Source organism: Artibeus jamaicensis, unplaced genomic scaffold (genome assembly GCF_021234435.1).
Source record: "Artibeus jamaicensis isolate MK-2021 breed Jamaican fruit bat unplaced genomic scaffold, CSHL_Jam_final contig_475, whole genome shotgun sequence".
Lineage (NCBI taxonomy): Eukaryota > Metazoa > Chordata > Mammalia > Chiroptera > Phyllostomidae > Artibeus > Artibeus jamaicensis.
Window position 1 is genome coordinate 4,796,402 of NW_026521852.1, and position 14,224 is coordinate 4,810,625.

The 14,224-nt window shown below is 48.4% G+C and overlaps 1 protein-coding gene across 1 annotated transcript; it reads right to left on the reverse strand.

Moving 5' to 3' along the window:
- Positions 1-6,863: 6,863 nt before the first annotated feature.
- On the reverse strand, positions 6,864-13,837 carry OPTC (opticin). The gene is given in 10 exon segments (XM_053667933.1): positions 6,864-7,430; positions 7,887-7,982; positions 9,120-9,232; positions 9,235-9,309; positions 10,130-10,205; positions 10,207-10,231; positions 10,233-10,284; positions 12,579-12,614; positions 12,617-12,705; positions 13,419-13,837. Coding segments are annotated over 10 exon segments (1,146 nt in total). The 3' UTR covers positions 6,864-7,265.
- Positions 13,838-14,224: the final 387 nt, after the last annotated feature.

Below are 14,224 nucleotides of genomic sequence, written 5' to 3' on the forward strand. Positions count from 1 at the left end.
ACTAGAAAGGCTTGGACGAGAAATCTAGGTGTGTAGAACCACAATTTGGGGGGACCCTTTTCCTAAAGGGCCACGCTAGTGAGATTTCTGTAGAGGTTGGCCTCCCCTCCGTGTGGTGTTTATTGAGTGGTTCTATGTGCAAGGCTCATATAGGAAGTGCATGTGATTCAGCGGGTATGCCAGACATCCAGCACCAACCCAAGAGGGTAGGACTTTGCAATCAGGCAAATTTCCATTTTGCCTCTTACTTGCCTCATGACCTTCGATAAAGAACCTAACTTCTCTGAGTTCTGTAAAATTGGAGCAGTACCTACCTTATTGAGCTACTTCATTAAACATGATAATGCATGCAATGCAAAGAGCTGGCACAAGGCCTGACATAGTGTCCCCAAAATAGTGGCTGGGTGGCTCTCTGCAGCCTGGATCTCTGGTTCTTCTTACTTAAGCCAAGGATCCCACCTTCTGCACTAGGCAAAGTCCTGTCTGTTCACAGAGGCTTGGACAAAAGGACTCTGGGGAATCTCAGGGCCTTTGGGATATTGAATTTCTACCACCTTCCCATCTTTCTCTACCTCCCATAATTTCTGCAGGAATGATGTCCTGATCTGCGGACTTTAAGAAAGACCCTAGTTTCAGACTGACTTTTTCAAAGGGAAATCATCTCTATTGGCAAGCTGATTTTAAGCCAATTATATAAATGATCTGGAAGACTTGAATCTCCAAAGACTACATTTTTAAATCCCTCCACTATAGGGTGCTTTAGCTTAAAACATGTGCGTAACTACTGAACACTTTCATACTTTGCAGAACATTTCCAGCATGGGGCTGTTTGCATTTCTCTGGCCTGGTAGTTTCCAGGATTTCCCGGAGCCCCAGAGCCCAGGGCATGGGGCACTGCAGGAGGTCCCATGTGTCCCACCTGTCCTCTGCCCATTCCATTCCATACCACTGCTTCTTTCCCCAGCACTCCCTCAAAGGCCAGAAGTTCCCCTGCTCTCCTGCCTGTCCCCCAGGACGTGGCTCTATGGAAATTTATTGGATCCTCTTGAAAGATCCTGCTGCTCTTTTAGGCTGGGCTCCAGGAGCCTGTCCTGAGCTGAGGGGCACAGGGGAGGGAGTGCCTCTCCTGAGATTGCATATGCATAATCCTCTGGTGGGAGGATATTGATTACAGGTGATGTAAGACTCAACCATTTTTGCCTGTCTTGTCAAGATGGGTCAGGATGGGCTCATCACAGATTTCTGGTCCTGAGTGGGAAGAGACTTTGGATTGGTCCATTTTTTGCAGGAACCAGAGGGGGCTCAGGAAGGCATGTAGCTAAGCCAGCTTTAGGCCAAGGTGCAGCTGATCTGGGATCAGAAACTTGAGTTGGGAGACTAAATGTGTTCTGTGTGTCTGTATTTTCCATTCTTGCTTCCCTTTGTCCCCCTTCACTACTGGGCATTTCCTTGTCCACATTTGTCTGTGCTCTAAGCAGCAGGAAGAGAGGGCTTGGTGTTTGTTCTTAGACTAGAAATGGAATGGGGATTGGCATAGACACCATGCCCCTCAGACCTGGATATGTTTCCAGCAATGGAATTGGCCTGAAGGAGCTTCAGGAGGAAAGTGGACAGAGCAAGGAGCTGGCATTACTTGCTACCTATCACACCACAAGTCAGGGTCTGGGGTAGTTAAACTCAGGGCTCTAGACTCTCACTCAGTTGCTCCCTTGCACCACAGTGCCTTTGCAGGTGGCCACAGCATGAAATTCTTGTGCATAAACCATGTGTTAGACAGACACCAGAGACAAAAATTCTTGAGGACAGGCTAGGACCAGTGGTGCCAGGAAGAGGCTAAAAGCTGTCTGCTCTGGTGCCTGGGATACAGAAGAGACATGGGGAAAGGAGACAGAGGGAGGACCACAGATCTGGCCACACCTGGGAGGGATGGTCTGAAGATGAGAAGGAAGCCTGAGTTTGGGGAATTTACTGAAATGACACAGAAAGGAGGTGGTGCCTCAGCCGCTATTTCACCCCTGCAGAAGAAGGGAGACCCAGGAGCAATGGGGAAAAGCCATATCCTCTCTCCAGATGGAGACCCTTTGTCAGGCTGATGGAACCACAGGAGAGAAGCCTTGAGATAGCAGCTGCTGTGGACATAAAGCTGGTCCAGACTGAGAGATGGAAAGACGACCTTGAGAGAAAGGAGAAACAAAATTGAGCTAGCAGGTAATGTCTAGTGTGGGGGCAAGGGGAGGGGCAGGTGAGGAGGAGGGAGAGAGCAGAGAGGGAGGGAACAGAGAGGGATCCAGACGGTGGAGGGGGAAGGCAGAACTGAGTTCCCCTCCTGTCTGTCTGCTTTCCTCTTTCTAGCTGAAAAGCAAGGACACAGAAACACAGACACTGGCCTGTGGGTGTTGGGCAGTACGCCTTCTGGGGTGCAGAAGTTGGGAGCAGTGTGTCCTTAAGCCCTGGGGTTTCCTGAGCTGAGACCCACAGAAGCCACCACCATTGCATTGCCTCACGTGCTCCATCAGGATGCAGACCTGAGGGTCTTAATTCTCCAGCCTGGAAATTCTCCCCACTGCTTGCTTTGTAAAGATCTCTTGGTTAGGGAGTGGGGAGTGGGGAGTAGGGGTGGGCAAGGTAATCCATTGCTCCCTAGCATGGGACAGGATTTCTCATTTCTTCTGCAGGAATGTCCCTTACCTCCCCTAGTCTTTTTGTGAATGTTAAGTCATCTTTTGTTTATCTCTTGAAGGAATCACTTGGTCTCCAATGTTCTGTCTTTAAAATAAGCATAATAACACCTTCTTCACAGACTTGTTGGGAATACAAATCTCATCTCATATTTATGAGATCTGTAAAGTGCACATTTATAGCATAAGCCTCAGAGATTGTTACTCAGGGAGGAGCCTCAAGGGAAAAGGAAGCAGGAAGGAAGTCTAGGCAAGGTCACAGTAAGGAAACACTGCCTGGTTCCTGAAAGGATTTAGCTCCAGCCCTTCTAGTGGCCCTTCTACCCTCTAGTCCCACCAGCCTTCTCCAGCCCTGGGCCCAGCTGGGCCTAGCTGTGGAGTTGAGGATGGGCATGGGGGGTGGGGCGGGCAGTCACTGCACACTAATGCTGGCCTCTTCACAACCTGACATGACACTCACAGCCTGCAGCCTGGAGCCAAAACCATTCTGAAGGCTGAGGGGTGCTGCGGGTGGCGGGCTTCTCCCCTCAGGGTTGTATGATGACTACTAGGGAGCTGCCCTGGTGCAAGGGCCCTGCCAAGGTCTCCAAAGCCACCAAGGTGGAGCATAGGTGGACCTGCATGAGTGAGGCTGGGAGAGTCACGGTGTCTTCAGTGAGGCATCCTGACAAAGGATAAAGTCCTTTGCCCCATTTGCTATCATGGCGCCATTTGCTGAGCAGACCTGTGGAACGTGACGGCCATTTTACTCTTCTGAGCTTGTGCCCCCAGGACTGGAAATCACTGGAAGCAAGAACAGAACTAATTGCTCCCACAGCCACAGGCAGAACAGACCATTGGAACAAACTGCAGCCTCTGTCACAACGCCCCGAAAGCCCAGGGCCACAGGACAGCACCCCCCGTTTTAATCCAAAGACGATCCAGTAAAAGCTCAAAGCCCCCACCCCTCAAGCCTGGTGTATCATCTCCACACCATGCCTCTTGCCTTCTTTCTTCTTTCTTCTTCCATGCCTCTTACTTTGTTCTCTTTGTGAATTCTTTCAGAGGCTGTGTCACTGACTACCCTAACACTGACTAGACCCATGGTCTCCTCTTCTTTGCTTGCTCGTGTTTTACTTTAGAGCTAACTCACATCTTTACCATTCTGCAAGACAGAGGACCTTACTCCAGAAAAAGAGGTGCTCTCTACTGTCCCTACCAGGTTTCCAACCCTGACTCCTTTAGGTTCCTGAGAAATAAGAGCCCTAGCTCCTTCATGTCCGGGTGTGACAGCTGCTGGGAGCCAAGCTTGATTTCCCTCCTCATGTCCCTCTCTGGGTCATGGGAGGTGCCAAGGGATAGATGCTCTCTGCAGAATTTCTTCAGGGAGGTGGCCAGCAAGGCCATTCTCTCTATCTTTGGGCTTCTCTAGATCAGAATGGAAGATTAGTCAGGAGACAGCTGCACAGAGGAGCAACCAGGGCCTGCCTCCTTAGACTGGGCTGGAAAGAAGTGCCCATGTTGAAGTGTGGTGTGACAACAGGACTTAGGGCAAGGGTGTCAAACTCATTTTCACTGGGGGCCACATCAGCCTCTCAGTTGCCTTTAACGGGGTGAATGTAATTTTAGGATTGTATAAATGTAACTACTCCTTAACAGTTAAGTGAGAGCTTGGTGCTGCCATCGGGTAGAAAAAGGTGCCAGTCTGGGTTAAAACAAGGTGGAGGGCTGGATTCAACCCTCAGGCCTTGTGTTTGTCACCTGTAACTTAGGGCCTGTGCTCCAACTGGCCTGGGTTTGAATTCAAGCTCTGCCACTTACTAGCTGAGTGAATTTGAGCTACTTCCTTTTCATAAGAGTGTTTCTCACCTGCAATATGGAGATAAGCATCCCTGCTCTCTAGAGCTATTGTTGGGCTTATATGAACTAATGGCATACAAGCTTCCATTATAGGGTCTGGCAAATTCCTGGAGTCCAGGAATTGTTAGTCTTTTTATCCCACAGTAGGGCAAGGGTCAGATGACTTTCTGTATGCAACACAGTTTAACCACAAGGCATAGGACCGTGATGTGGTTTTTGGCACCCAGGAGCTCCAGTTCTGAAAAATTTCCCCCCTTTTTTCCATTAGATTATTTCAACAGGGTTTCTTTGGGGATTTTGAGGCTATCAGCTGTATTTGCCTAGGCCTTACTGTGATGTAATATAGCAGTATATGGAAAAAGATTATGTGAAAGAGGATAAGACTAGTGGATATAACAGACAAGAGGGAAAGAGAGATGCTGAGCCCTACTGTTCTGAAATTCTACTGTTCTCTACTGTTTTAAAAGGCAAAATGAAGCTATTGGGTCCTTGCCCTCCCCATCCTCACCTGGGCCAGGGGTCTTGGAATCCTTGGATCTCTAGGAGGGAGTATGGGCAGCACAGCACCTGCAGGAGGGCACAAGGGCACCTCTCACCACCTTCAAGATTTCCCACTTCCAGTTTGCACTCTGTGGGGCAAGTCTTGGTCCAAGTCATATGAGAGTTGGGGAAAGTGTTTTATCTTCTTTAGTTCTCTCTTTCTTCCTTCAAGGAAAGTGATTAATCCCTGACTTGTCTTCTTAACGAACTGTCCCAAGGATCCAAAGTGCATGGAGAGGTGCTAGACAGAGGCAGGGGAGGCAGATGAGTGGGTTCCCTCCTATGTGGGCAAGACACACCTGTGCATCCAGGCTCAGGGACTACCTGGGACCTTGAGTGGTTGTCTTGGCAACTGGCTTAGATGTCAGTTCTTTGATGTGTTCTGGGCCCTTAGACTTGGTCTACTCCTATAAGCTCTCAGGGTGTTCTGCATATTTCTCCTATAGCATTTATCATGAGTAGAAAGGTGTGGTTATATGTGTGATTGTTTAACACATGTCTTCCACACCAGACTCTAAGCTCCATAAGGAATAGGAGTACATCTGTTGCATATCTTCTTTTTTTTAAAAATTTGTTTCAAAGATTTTATTTATTTATCTTTAAAGGGGAAGGGAAAGAGAGAGGGAGAGCAATATCAATGTATGTTTGCCTCTCATGCATCCCCTGTTGGGAACTGGCCTGCAACCGAGGTATGTGCCCTTGCTGGGAATTGAACCGTGGTTGTTTGGTTTGCAGGCCCACCCTCAATCCATTGAGCTGCACCAGCCAGGGCTGCTGCATACCTTCTTGTCACCAACATGTAACACAGTGCCTGGCACATGGCAGAGGTGCTCCATAAAATCCTTGCTGAATGAGGAAATGGACTGCCTGCCTCAAGTTAACACCCATGACAAGTGCTTATCAGTTACATTCCCCTTAACCAACATCTCATAAGAATCATAAGAAGTCAGAGAAGGGTGACATCTCCCCTCCTATTATAAGTGGAGGAGCAAGTTTGCTAGCTCAGAGTTGCCCCTCTTCCCATTCTGCCAGGACAGCAGGCCTAGCCTACGATGCAAGAAGGTTGCAGGTGTTACTGCTCTACGCATTTATCTTTTTGCAAGGCTGCCCTCTGGTGGTTAGCCATGGAGGAGAGCATGGGAAGGATGGGAACCCATGTGGCCAGCAAAGGCTGGCTGATCCCTACTCAGAGACTGGCCAGTGAGCCAGGAACTACAAGGAGGGCTCCCAGGTGAAGAGTCATGTCACTTCTCTGTTCTTATGAACAGCTTCCTCAAAATCTAACAGGAAGCCCTGGCCTTGGAAGGGCAAGAAATTAAAGAAAGCCTCACAGAAACCCCACCCTTCCCCCAGGAGTGGTCTGGGGGTAAGGCTACTTTAAATAGCTACTCTTTCTCCTCAGTGCTGGCTAATACTTAGCAACCAGCTAAGTAAGTAAGTAAGTAAGTAAGTAAGTAAGTAAGTAAGTAAGTAAGTAAATATTTTAAAAATCCCAATAGGTAGCATTTACTGATTTCTCTGGTATAAATCAGAAATTGTTCCACCATGGACCATTTCAAATTATTCATGGCTGCAAGCAGATCTGGGAAGACATGAGTGGACGTAATATGTCATTACATAGTATTTTTATTGTACAGACCCCATGGGCACAAATTGGCTCAAAAACATGGTTAATAGTAAAATAACAGGGAAATGATGAGTTTGAGTATTTATTACATTTGTCTCTAACCTGATATATTTAATTGAGTTTATATAATTTAATTTTTTAACAATGGCTGTGTTTAACAAGTAACTGGCTTGCAAAAATCTGGAAAATTTAATAATTTGTTCTTATTAGGCTAGTCGTAAGAGTTGGCTCCGGCACATCACTACTTCTTCCTTCTCTTTCTTCTCTTCTTCCTCTCCTATGACTTCCCTGGCATTCCATGTGGCCAGGAAGGGTGGGAATATGGGAAAGAGTTTTGCTGCAGACACTGCTATTCTCTGAACCAGGAGCCAGAGACTGTTAAGGAAAGAGAATGAAGAAATACAAATTTGGCTTCTGAAGGACACTTCAGAGTGTGTGTTGGGTGAGGGGGGGCAGTGGGGGCAGTTGATGATTTCTGAAACTAGAGCATGAGGCTGATTAACACCTGGAACAAAGTCTTTTGGAGGATATGCCTTTGGTGATCCTCCAGGAGCCAACACCTAGGGAGAGGCAGGGGAGAGCTAGGAGAAGTGGCCCGTAGGGAGCTGTGGCAGGCAGAAGTAGGCGCCGGTGAAGAAACCCAGGTTGATGCCATCCAGGTAGTAGTCTTCCGGCTGTCTCTGTGTCTGCTTGTGCTCATCCTCGTCACAGAAGGTGTCACTCTGCATGGTTACTATTATCTTATTCTGGAAGGAACATATCAACAGTTGCACTGAAGTCTCAATCAGCTATCCATACCAGTTCTGCTCCCCTTTATAATTGGAGAAACCAAGGCACCTAAGGCCAAGACCATCCAACAAGGGGTGAGAAAAGGAGACACATGGAGGGAGGGTGAAGACAGAGGGATGAAGGGAAGAGGAGGAGCTGGGGCTGGGGTGGGGTTGGGGGCAGTGAAGAAAAGAGGAGAAGGAACGGGCAGTTGAGATGGGATAGGGATGTGGAGGGAGAAGAAATGTTTTAAAGAGAAGAAAGGGGAGGAAATAAAACTAAGGCTGTAAAAAATGACCTGGACAAGCCCGACTTACCCATGTCTCCCACAGGCTCTCAGAGAAGACTGCACTACTGCCCAAGTTTCCCTCTATGGGAAACTTGCACTCTGTGCTTTATGGTCTGTGGTTGAAGCTCTTGGGAAGGCCACTCACCTGCAGGTGTAGTGAACACAGGCTTAGGGGGAGGGGCCCTAGGATGAAATCCAGCAAGTTGCCAACCAGGTAGAGGAAATGCAGCTTTTCCAAAGCCTGGGGAGGGGTAGGGTGGGAAAAAGGCAAAGGGTGTGGGACGCTGGTGAGCCCTGAAAGAGTGGGGTGCCTGATGTGACCCAATTCCTTCATGTAGGGCCTCCTGAGCCTCTGCCATGTGCCAGACTCCACGATGGGTTTGGAAAGTGTGCCTAGACTCTCAGGAGCTTGCTTGCTGGCTGCCAGTGGATGCAGAAGGAAAGCTGCTACCCCTGGGGGCAGGTGCAAGGGCTGCCTGCTGCTAGTGAGAGTGCGGAGGAGCCAGAGAGGACAGCAATGGGGATGGAAGGAGGGCAGGGGACATCTCAGCTTGGCCTCAACTTCTCTGCTATCAGAAGGGATTTTCCCAAAGGAACAGTCTCTGAATGCTAAACTGGGGCAGCTGTGGAGACTGTGTTCCAGAAATTTCCAGATCAACAGAATGAGAGCCACAGACACACGAGGCAAACTGAGCATGCATGGTGGCAGAGCTGATGTCAGTCTTATCAATACCCCTCTTCTTTCTTCATGGAAACTGTCCCCTACTCCATCTGCTCAGCCCTGTGGACTGGGCAGGTGCACAGGCCATATTAGTACCATATGTTAGCCCTTCCCATCAAAACTGGCCAGTCAGTGACCAAGCAGATGGTCTCACTTGAGCATTTGATCACAGAAAGGCAACAATTAGTTAGTTAGTGGTGGGATCTGGAACTACAGGGAGTTGTAGAGTTAGGGCAGGAGACAGCACTATTGCGTTTCAGGATAGCAGAGCTGTATGTTCAGGGTGGGCAATGGAATGTGTGCACAGAAAGAAGCCAAGAATCGGCATGTCCCAAAGATGGAGGGGAAGAATGTTGGACCTTGGTTTCTGACACTGTCCCACCAGTAACAGGCCCAGAAGGCCTGAGTTTCCTTTCATGGAGGTTCTTGGGATGGCATGTTGTAAACACCATTTTTCATGAGTCAGAATCAGGTTCTTGCAACTAAAAGAATCTTTAATAAAACAAATGTGAACATACAAAATAGTGAGTTTGAGTTTCAGGCCCCAGAACTGGGTTGGAGCATGGATATCTCATGAGGGCAAGGTGTGAGTGTGGTTGTGAGTGTGGGTGGCAGGTGGTCTATGGTGGAATGAAGGTCCCAGCTCATGCTGAAGACTCTAGGCTTTATCCCCCAGCTCTGGAACCAATTCAGGCAGATGTCCAGGACCTCCATGCCTGTAAGGAGCTTGGGCAGGGCTGCCAGCTGGTTATCTGGGAGGATCAGATCCCTGCAGACAGCAGGTAGAGGGCATTGTCATTGATGGAGGAGATGAAGTTGCTAGAGAGGTCAACCCTCTTCAGTTTTGCTGAGGGGTTTGAGGGAGAACAGAGAGACACAGGATTCATCATTTTTTCCTGCTCTTACAAGGGCTACCAAACCCTGCTCTAGCCCTCTCAGGATAGGGAATGACAACCAACAAGTGACATTTGTTTATATTTGCTGGGGCCCGCAACCAGTTTTCCAACTGTACCATGACCACACCAGAAGAAATGTCATAAAGCAGAACCCCCTGGGAAAGCCCTCAAATTCTGTAACATCCTTCCCTAGAGCTCTGTCCTGCAAGGTGGCTGCCCACTTTGGAAGAAATCTTTCAAGGATCCATCCCACCTCTATCCTCCACCATTAAGTTTATGCAAAAAGAAAGCTGTGGCAATTAGTAGCAGAATCTGGATTAGAGCCCAGATTTCCTATTTTAGACAGGATGTAAGGCATAAAAGAGCAAACAAACAAATAAACAAGTAACCACATAAATAGCATCAGTGTCGTGGTGAATAGATTTAGCATGGTCTTGTCTAGAGGCTGGCAGGTGCACAGAGCTACAGCTGCTAGGACACTCTGTAAATGTAGGCTTCGTCATATATTCATTCCCCTTCCCAGTTTTCCAGCTTTTGGGAGAATAAATGAAAACAGGTCACTTCTGTCATCTAACATCTTCTAGGAAAGGAATTAGAAAGATGTGGGGTTATACCCACTTAATAGCTGGACAGACTGAAAGCTAACAGGAAAAGGCTAACAAAGGTGAGGACCTGTGTCTAGTGACTGCTCACATGGCTAGGTGGCAAAAGAGTACCCCAGGGGTTCCCTCTGCTGGGCCCATGTTCCACTCTTGCCAGGGCCTTACATACTCAGCCCTTTGAAGTCTCTGGCCTGGATTTGGTGGATGTAGTTGAAGCAGTTGTACAGGTAGGTAGTTATCTGGGGGAAGACGAGGGATGCTCTCTAGGTCAGTTGCAGCACACAGAGGAAACAAGGCACATGCAGACCAGACAGGTGGGGAGGCCTGGCCCAGAAGAAAGACAGAATAAAGGGAGAAACCCCCATCATCAGACCCCTTCAGCTTCTGGGACCAGTGGACCTTGCCTCAGGGGAGTATCTGATCCAGGACCATCTGTGTCCTGTTGGGTTTCTGCCCAGCACTGTCACAGTGTATCCAGGTAGCGTTGTTGGATGCTCCCAGCCTTGCACTCAGCCCTTGACCTAAAAGAACCAGATCCACCCTCATATATGACCAAGTACAAGCCCATTAGTGCCTGCATCAGAACCTGGTCCGATGTAGACTTTCCTGGACCTACATGGGTGATACTAGGACATCTATTGGTGTCTTTTCCATGGGGCTCCTCTCTGGTCCCACAAGGTACAATGAAGATGAAATAATTAAGTGCCAGCTGCCTTGTGGGTAAGTAGATACATTCTGTGTGGCTCCCAGAAGCATAGCAGAGTCAAGGTGAAGTGGACGGTGCCTGCCCAGAATTTATTTCCCTTTGTTACGGTGCCAGCATTCCAGTTTTCCACTGGGAAAGAGCTCTCTGCTGTTCTCAGTTCATGGCCAGTGATCATGAGAGTTGGACCAGGCCATCAGATTCTGACTGGCTTTAAAAATTTCAGGTACTTTACTGGCTTCTACAACTGCACAGTGCAGGTAGTTTCCATCACTTGCTATTACAAGGGACAGAGATTATGAGAGATCACTGCTAGTCCAGTCCAACTCCAGGGGCCCTTTGTCAGCAGTGACATGGCCCCAAGATGAAGAGGCAGCTCTTCTCACCAGCAGAAATGGAAGAATATAGATGGAGCAGAGAGGGCCCCAGCACCCTTCTTATTACAAGGCCTTGAAATGGCACCTCCAGTGGAAACCATTATGATACCTTTGAGGCTGGCATTCTGTAACTCTGAGAGGTCATGGATTCCTGACTGAAGGGTTTTCTCTGCTGAGGCCCCAATACCCTAGATACACCCGAGGCAAACATCTCAAGATAAGCAAGTGGGAATTAACTATATCCCTTCTCCACCTCAGCTCTGACCTGCAGGAGGGTGTCAGCCCCTTGCCGCCAGATACATCAGTATCCCAGGCTCTAGGAGGGAATCAGGGAGGGGAAGGGAGCTGCTCAGGAGGGAATTAAGAGCTGAAAAGCAGTATGATTGCTTCACAGGTCCCCATGACAAGTGACAGCCACAGTTATTTATTCTTCTCTACAGGCTTTCAATGGTCTCTAATTACCACTTAGCCTCTTTCTCCGGTGACCCTGTTTATTAAGGTAGGGTGGCTTTGCTGGCCATAGTGGAGTTCTGGTATTTCTTGGCTTCCTACTTGTGGGGGTGACTTTTCTCACAAGTCCCCAGTCCACTACTGATGAAAGTAAACATGACATGACATGAACTGCTTGGGGAAGAGAGGTGGCCAGTTTCTCAGGGGAAAAAGGGCATTGAGCCCCTTTCTCCAAGGGATTTTATTGGGTTGTAATACACAGGAATACAGGGTGGCAAGGATCAAACAGTAGATAACATTTCAAAGAGATCCGAGGGCTTAGTCTGAGTCAGTGTCTGTCAGGAAAGGGGGTTTTTCAGAAACTTTGGGAGATACTCATTTCCTGCTCAGACCCTTATCATATGAATGAAAGCACTCTTAGCAAAGCAGATTTCACAGGTTTTTGAGGAATTCTTTGTGATGTCAGATTTTTCCCTGGACACGGACATACTCTGGCAAGGAAAGGAGCTGCACCCCTGCCCATCAGGTATTCAAGCTTAAGGGGATTAGAGCTAGGAAGCACTTCTCCCAGAGGACATGGGGACTTGGGCTATGTCACATAGCCAGCAGGCACAGGTCTATGCTTGCTTTTTGTTGCAGCCCCCCAAGTACTTCCATGAAGGCCTCCCACGTGGTTGAGTCTGGCTTAGGTTGCTCCCTGCTGTGAGGAGACTTACCTGTCATGGATTTCTGACCATGCTTTGGTGGGCAGGGAGGAAACTGAGGCAGCATTTGCTACCAGAGACAAGCTTTGTCTCCTGTGGCTCACATTCTGGAGGTCACTCACAGCCTTAGCCATGGGGGCAATGGGGGGTGGTTAGGGTTATAATTCCTGAAACCAGGCAGACCGGTCCACAGCACCTATTCGATTTGTGTGTTCAGGCAGAAGCCTTAGGAACAGCCATCTCTCTCTTTGATTTTTTTTCCTGTTCTTGCTGTGGTTTTTTCTCTTCCCCCTGGCCCTCCACTCCCTAGCCCTTTAGTGTTCACTTTGGTGTCCCTGGTGGTGGATCATGCCTGCATGTTGAAACCTGTCACTGTGAACTTACTGTGGCCGGTTGGGGAACCCAGCAGGCCCAATGTAGCGGCTTGGTCATTGTGGCATTTGAAGAAGATGTCGTTGGAGCCATAGTGCCCTAAGTAAAGCTGATCCTGTTTAGAGGAGCCAGACTGGTCCTTTAAACTAGAGACATAGCACATAGCACAGAGTTTAAGTCAGCTTTTGCTTGAGAGGGGCTTCACTTTGGATTCTGTGAACATCAGTGACTATATAAAACTTTCAGAGAGTCACTGTGGAGAAGGAAAGAGCAATAGCAGAAAGAATGAGCAGGGAATGACCTTCTTAGAGAGCATCTGGTCCAACAGCTTTATGACACGGATGAGGGAACTGAGGCTTAGAGATGGGAGGGACTGGGAAGAAGGAGACAGCTGGTGGTCAGGCCCCAGATTTCCCAGGCTGGAGCTCTTCTCTTGCCCTGCATTGACCAATCTCACATGTAAGCAAGTGCAGACTTCACATGAGCCCCTGCAAAGGCCAGGAGAGACTGAGGAAGAACTTTTGACTGAATAGGGTTGTGACATTTTTCTGTGGAGAATATAAAGACATTGCTGATGTTCCAGTGGGATTTAGCTTATGATGTTACTTGAAAGTAGTGGGAAAGATGTATTATTTCTAAGGAAAGTCCCACCAACTTTGCTAAAAATGAACAAAGAAATGGAAGTTTTGTTGTCCTCTTTCTTAGTATAATCTGAGTGACAAGTTCCTCTGAAGGGACAAGAATTTCTACTTACTAGAGAAAGAAAGATGGGGGGCTAGAGACACCTGCACCACAGAGCAGAAGAGTGACCAGATTCCTGGCTCCTAGTCTCAGGAAGTGCAGCTGGTGTGCTGTGTCCTCACCTGGGGGAGGTGGTCCCCATAGTCTGTAAGCTCTTCATAGCTGCTCAGGTCAGTGACCTCATCATAGTTATCCAGGCTCAGGGCATAGTTCTCCAGATGCAGAGCCACATTAGAATTGCCTTCTCCACGTGGCTGTGCTTCTCTCTTTCTCTCTGTCTCTGGGAAAGAAGCAGTACCTACTTCCTGCAGCACCAGGGTGAGCAAGCTCAGGGAATCTAGAAATTTAATGGGGACTTGGGGGGTGGGGTTGGCATGAGAATGGGGCAGAATCACTTGGCATTCAATCCTGGGGAGTGAGCAGGAGGGAGGGCAGCCATCCGAGGAAATGGGATCTTTTGAATTTGTGGGAACTTCCCACCCCAACACTGGTAGACTCTTACCCCTGCATCCCACACTCAGTGCCTTCATTACCTGGGAAAGTGTCCTACAGGCTAGGGCTTTGTCTAAGAGGTATCTCTTGCAGCCCCGCCCCCCATTACTCCACTTCTGGCTCTATGTGCTTTCTCACACCCTGAGACTCTAATGGGCACGTGCAGACAGAGGCTCATTTACACATCTCCACAAGGACACACGCTTGTTCCCTTGATGACACAACTCTTTGTCGAGTGGGCACACACTTGTGCATTTATATGGATGTCCTCTCTTATACAACCATAGAGTGCAACGATTAGTCACTAAACTACATTTAGAGAAATTCCACCATCAAGGCATCTTGTGGTTTTTAAAATCATTGTTCACTCATTCATGCATTTGCTTAACAAACATTATGGACTTGGCTCTGGGGTGCAGAAATGA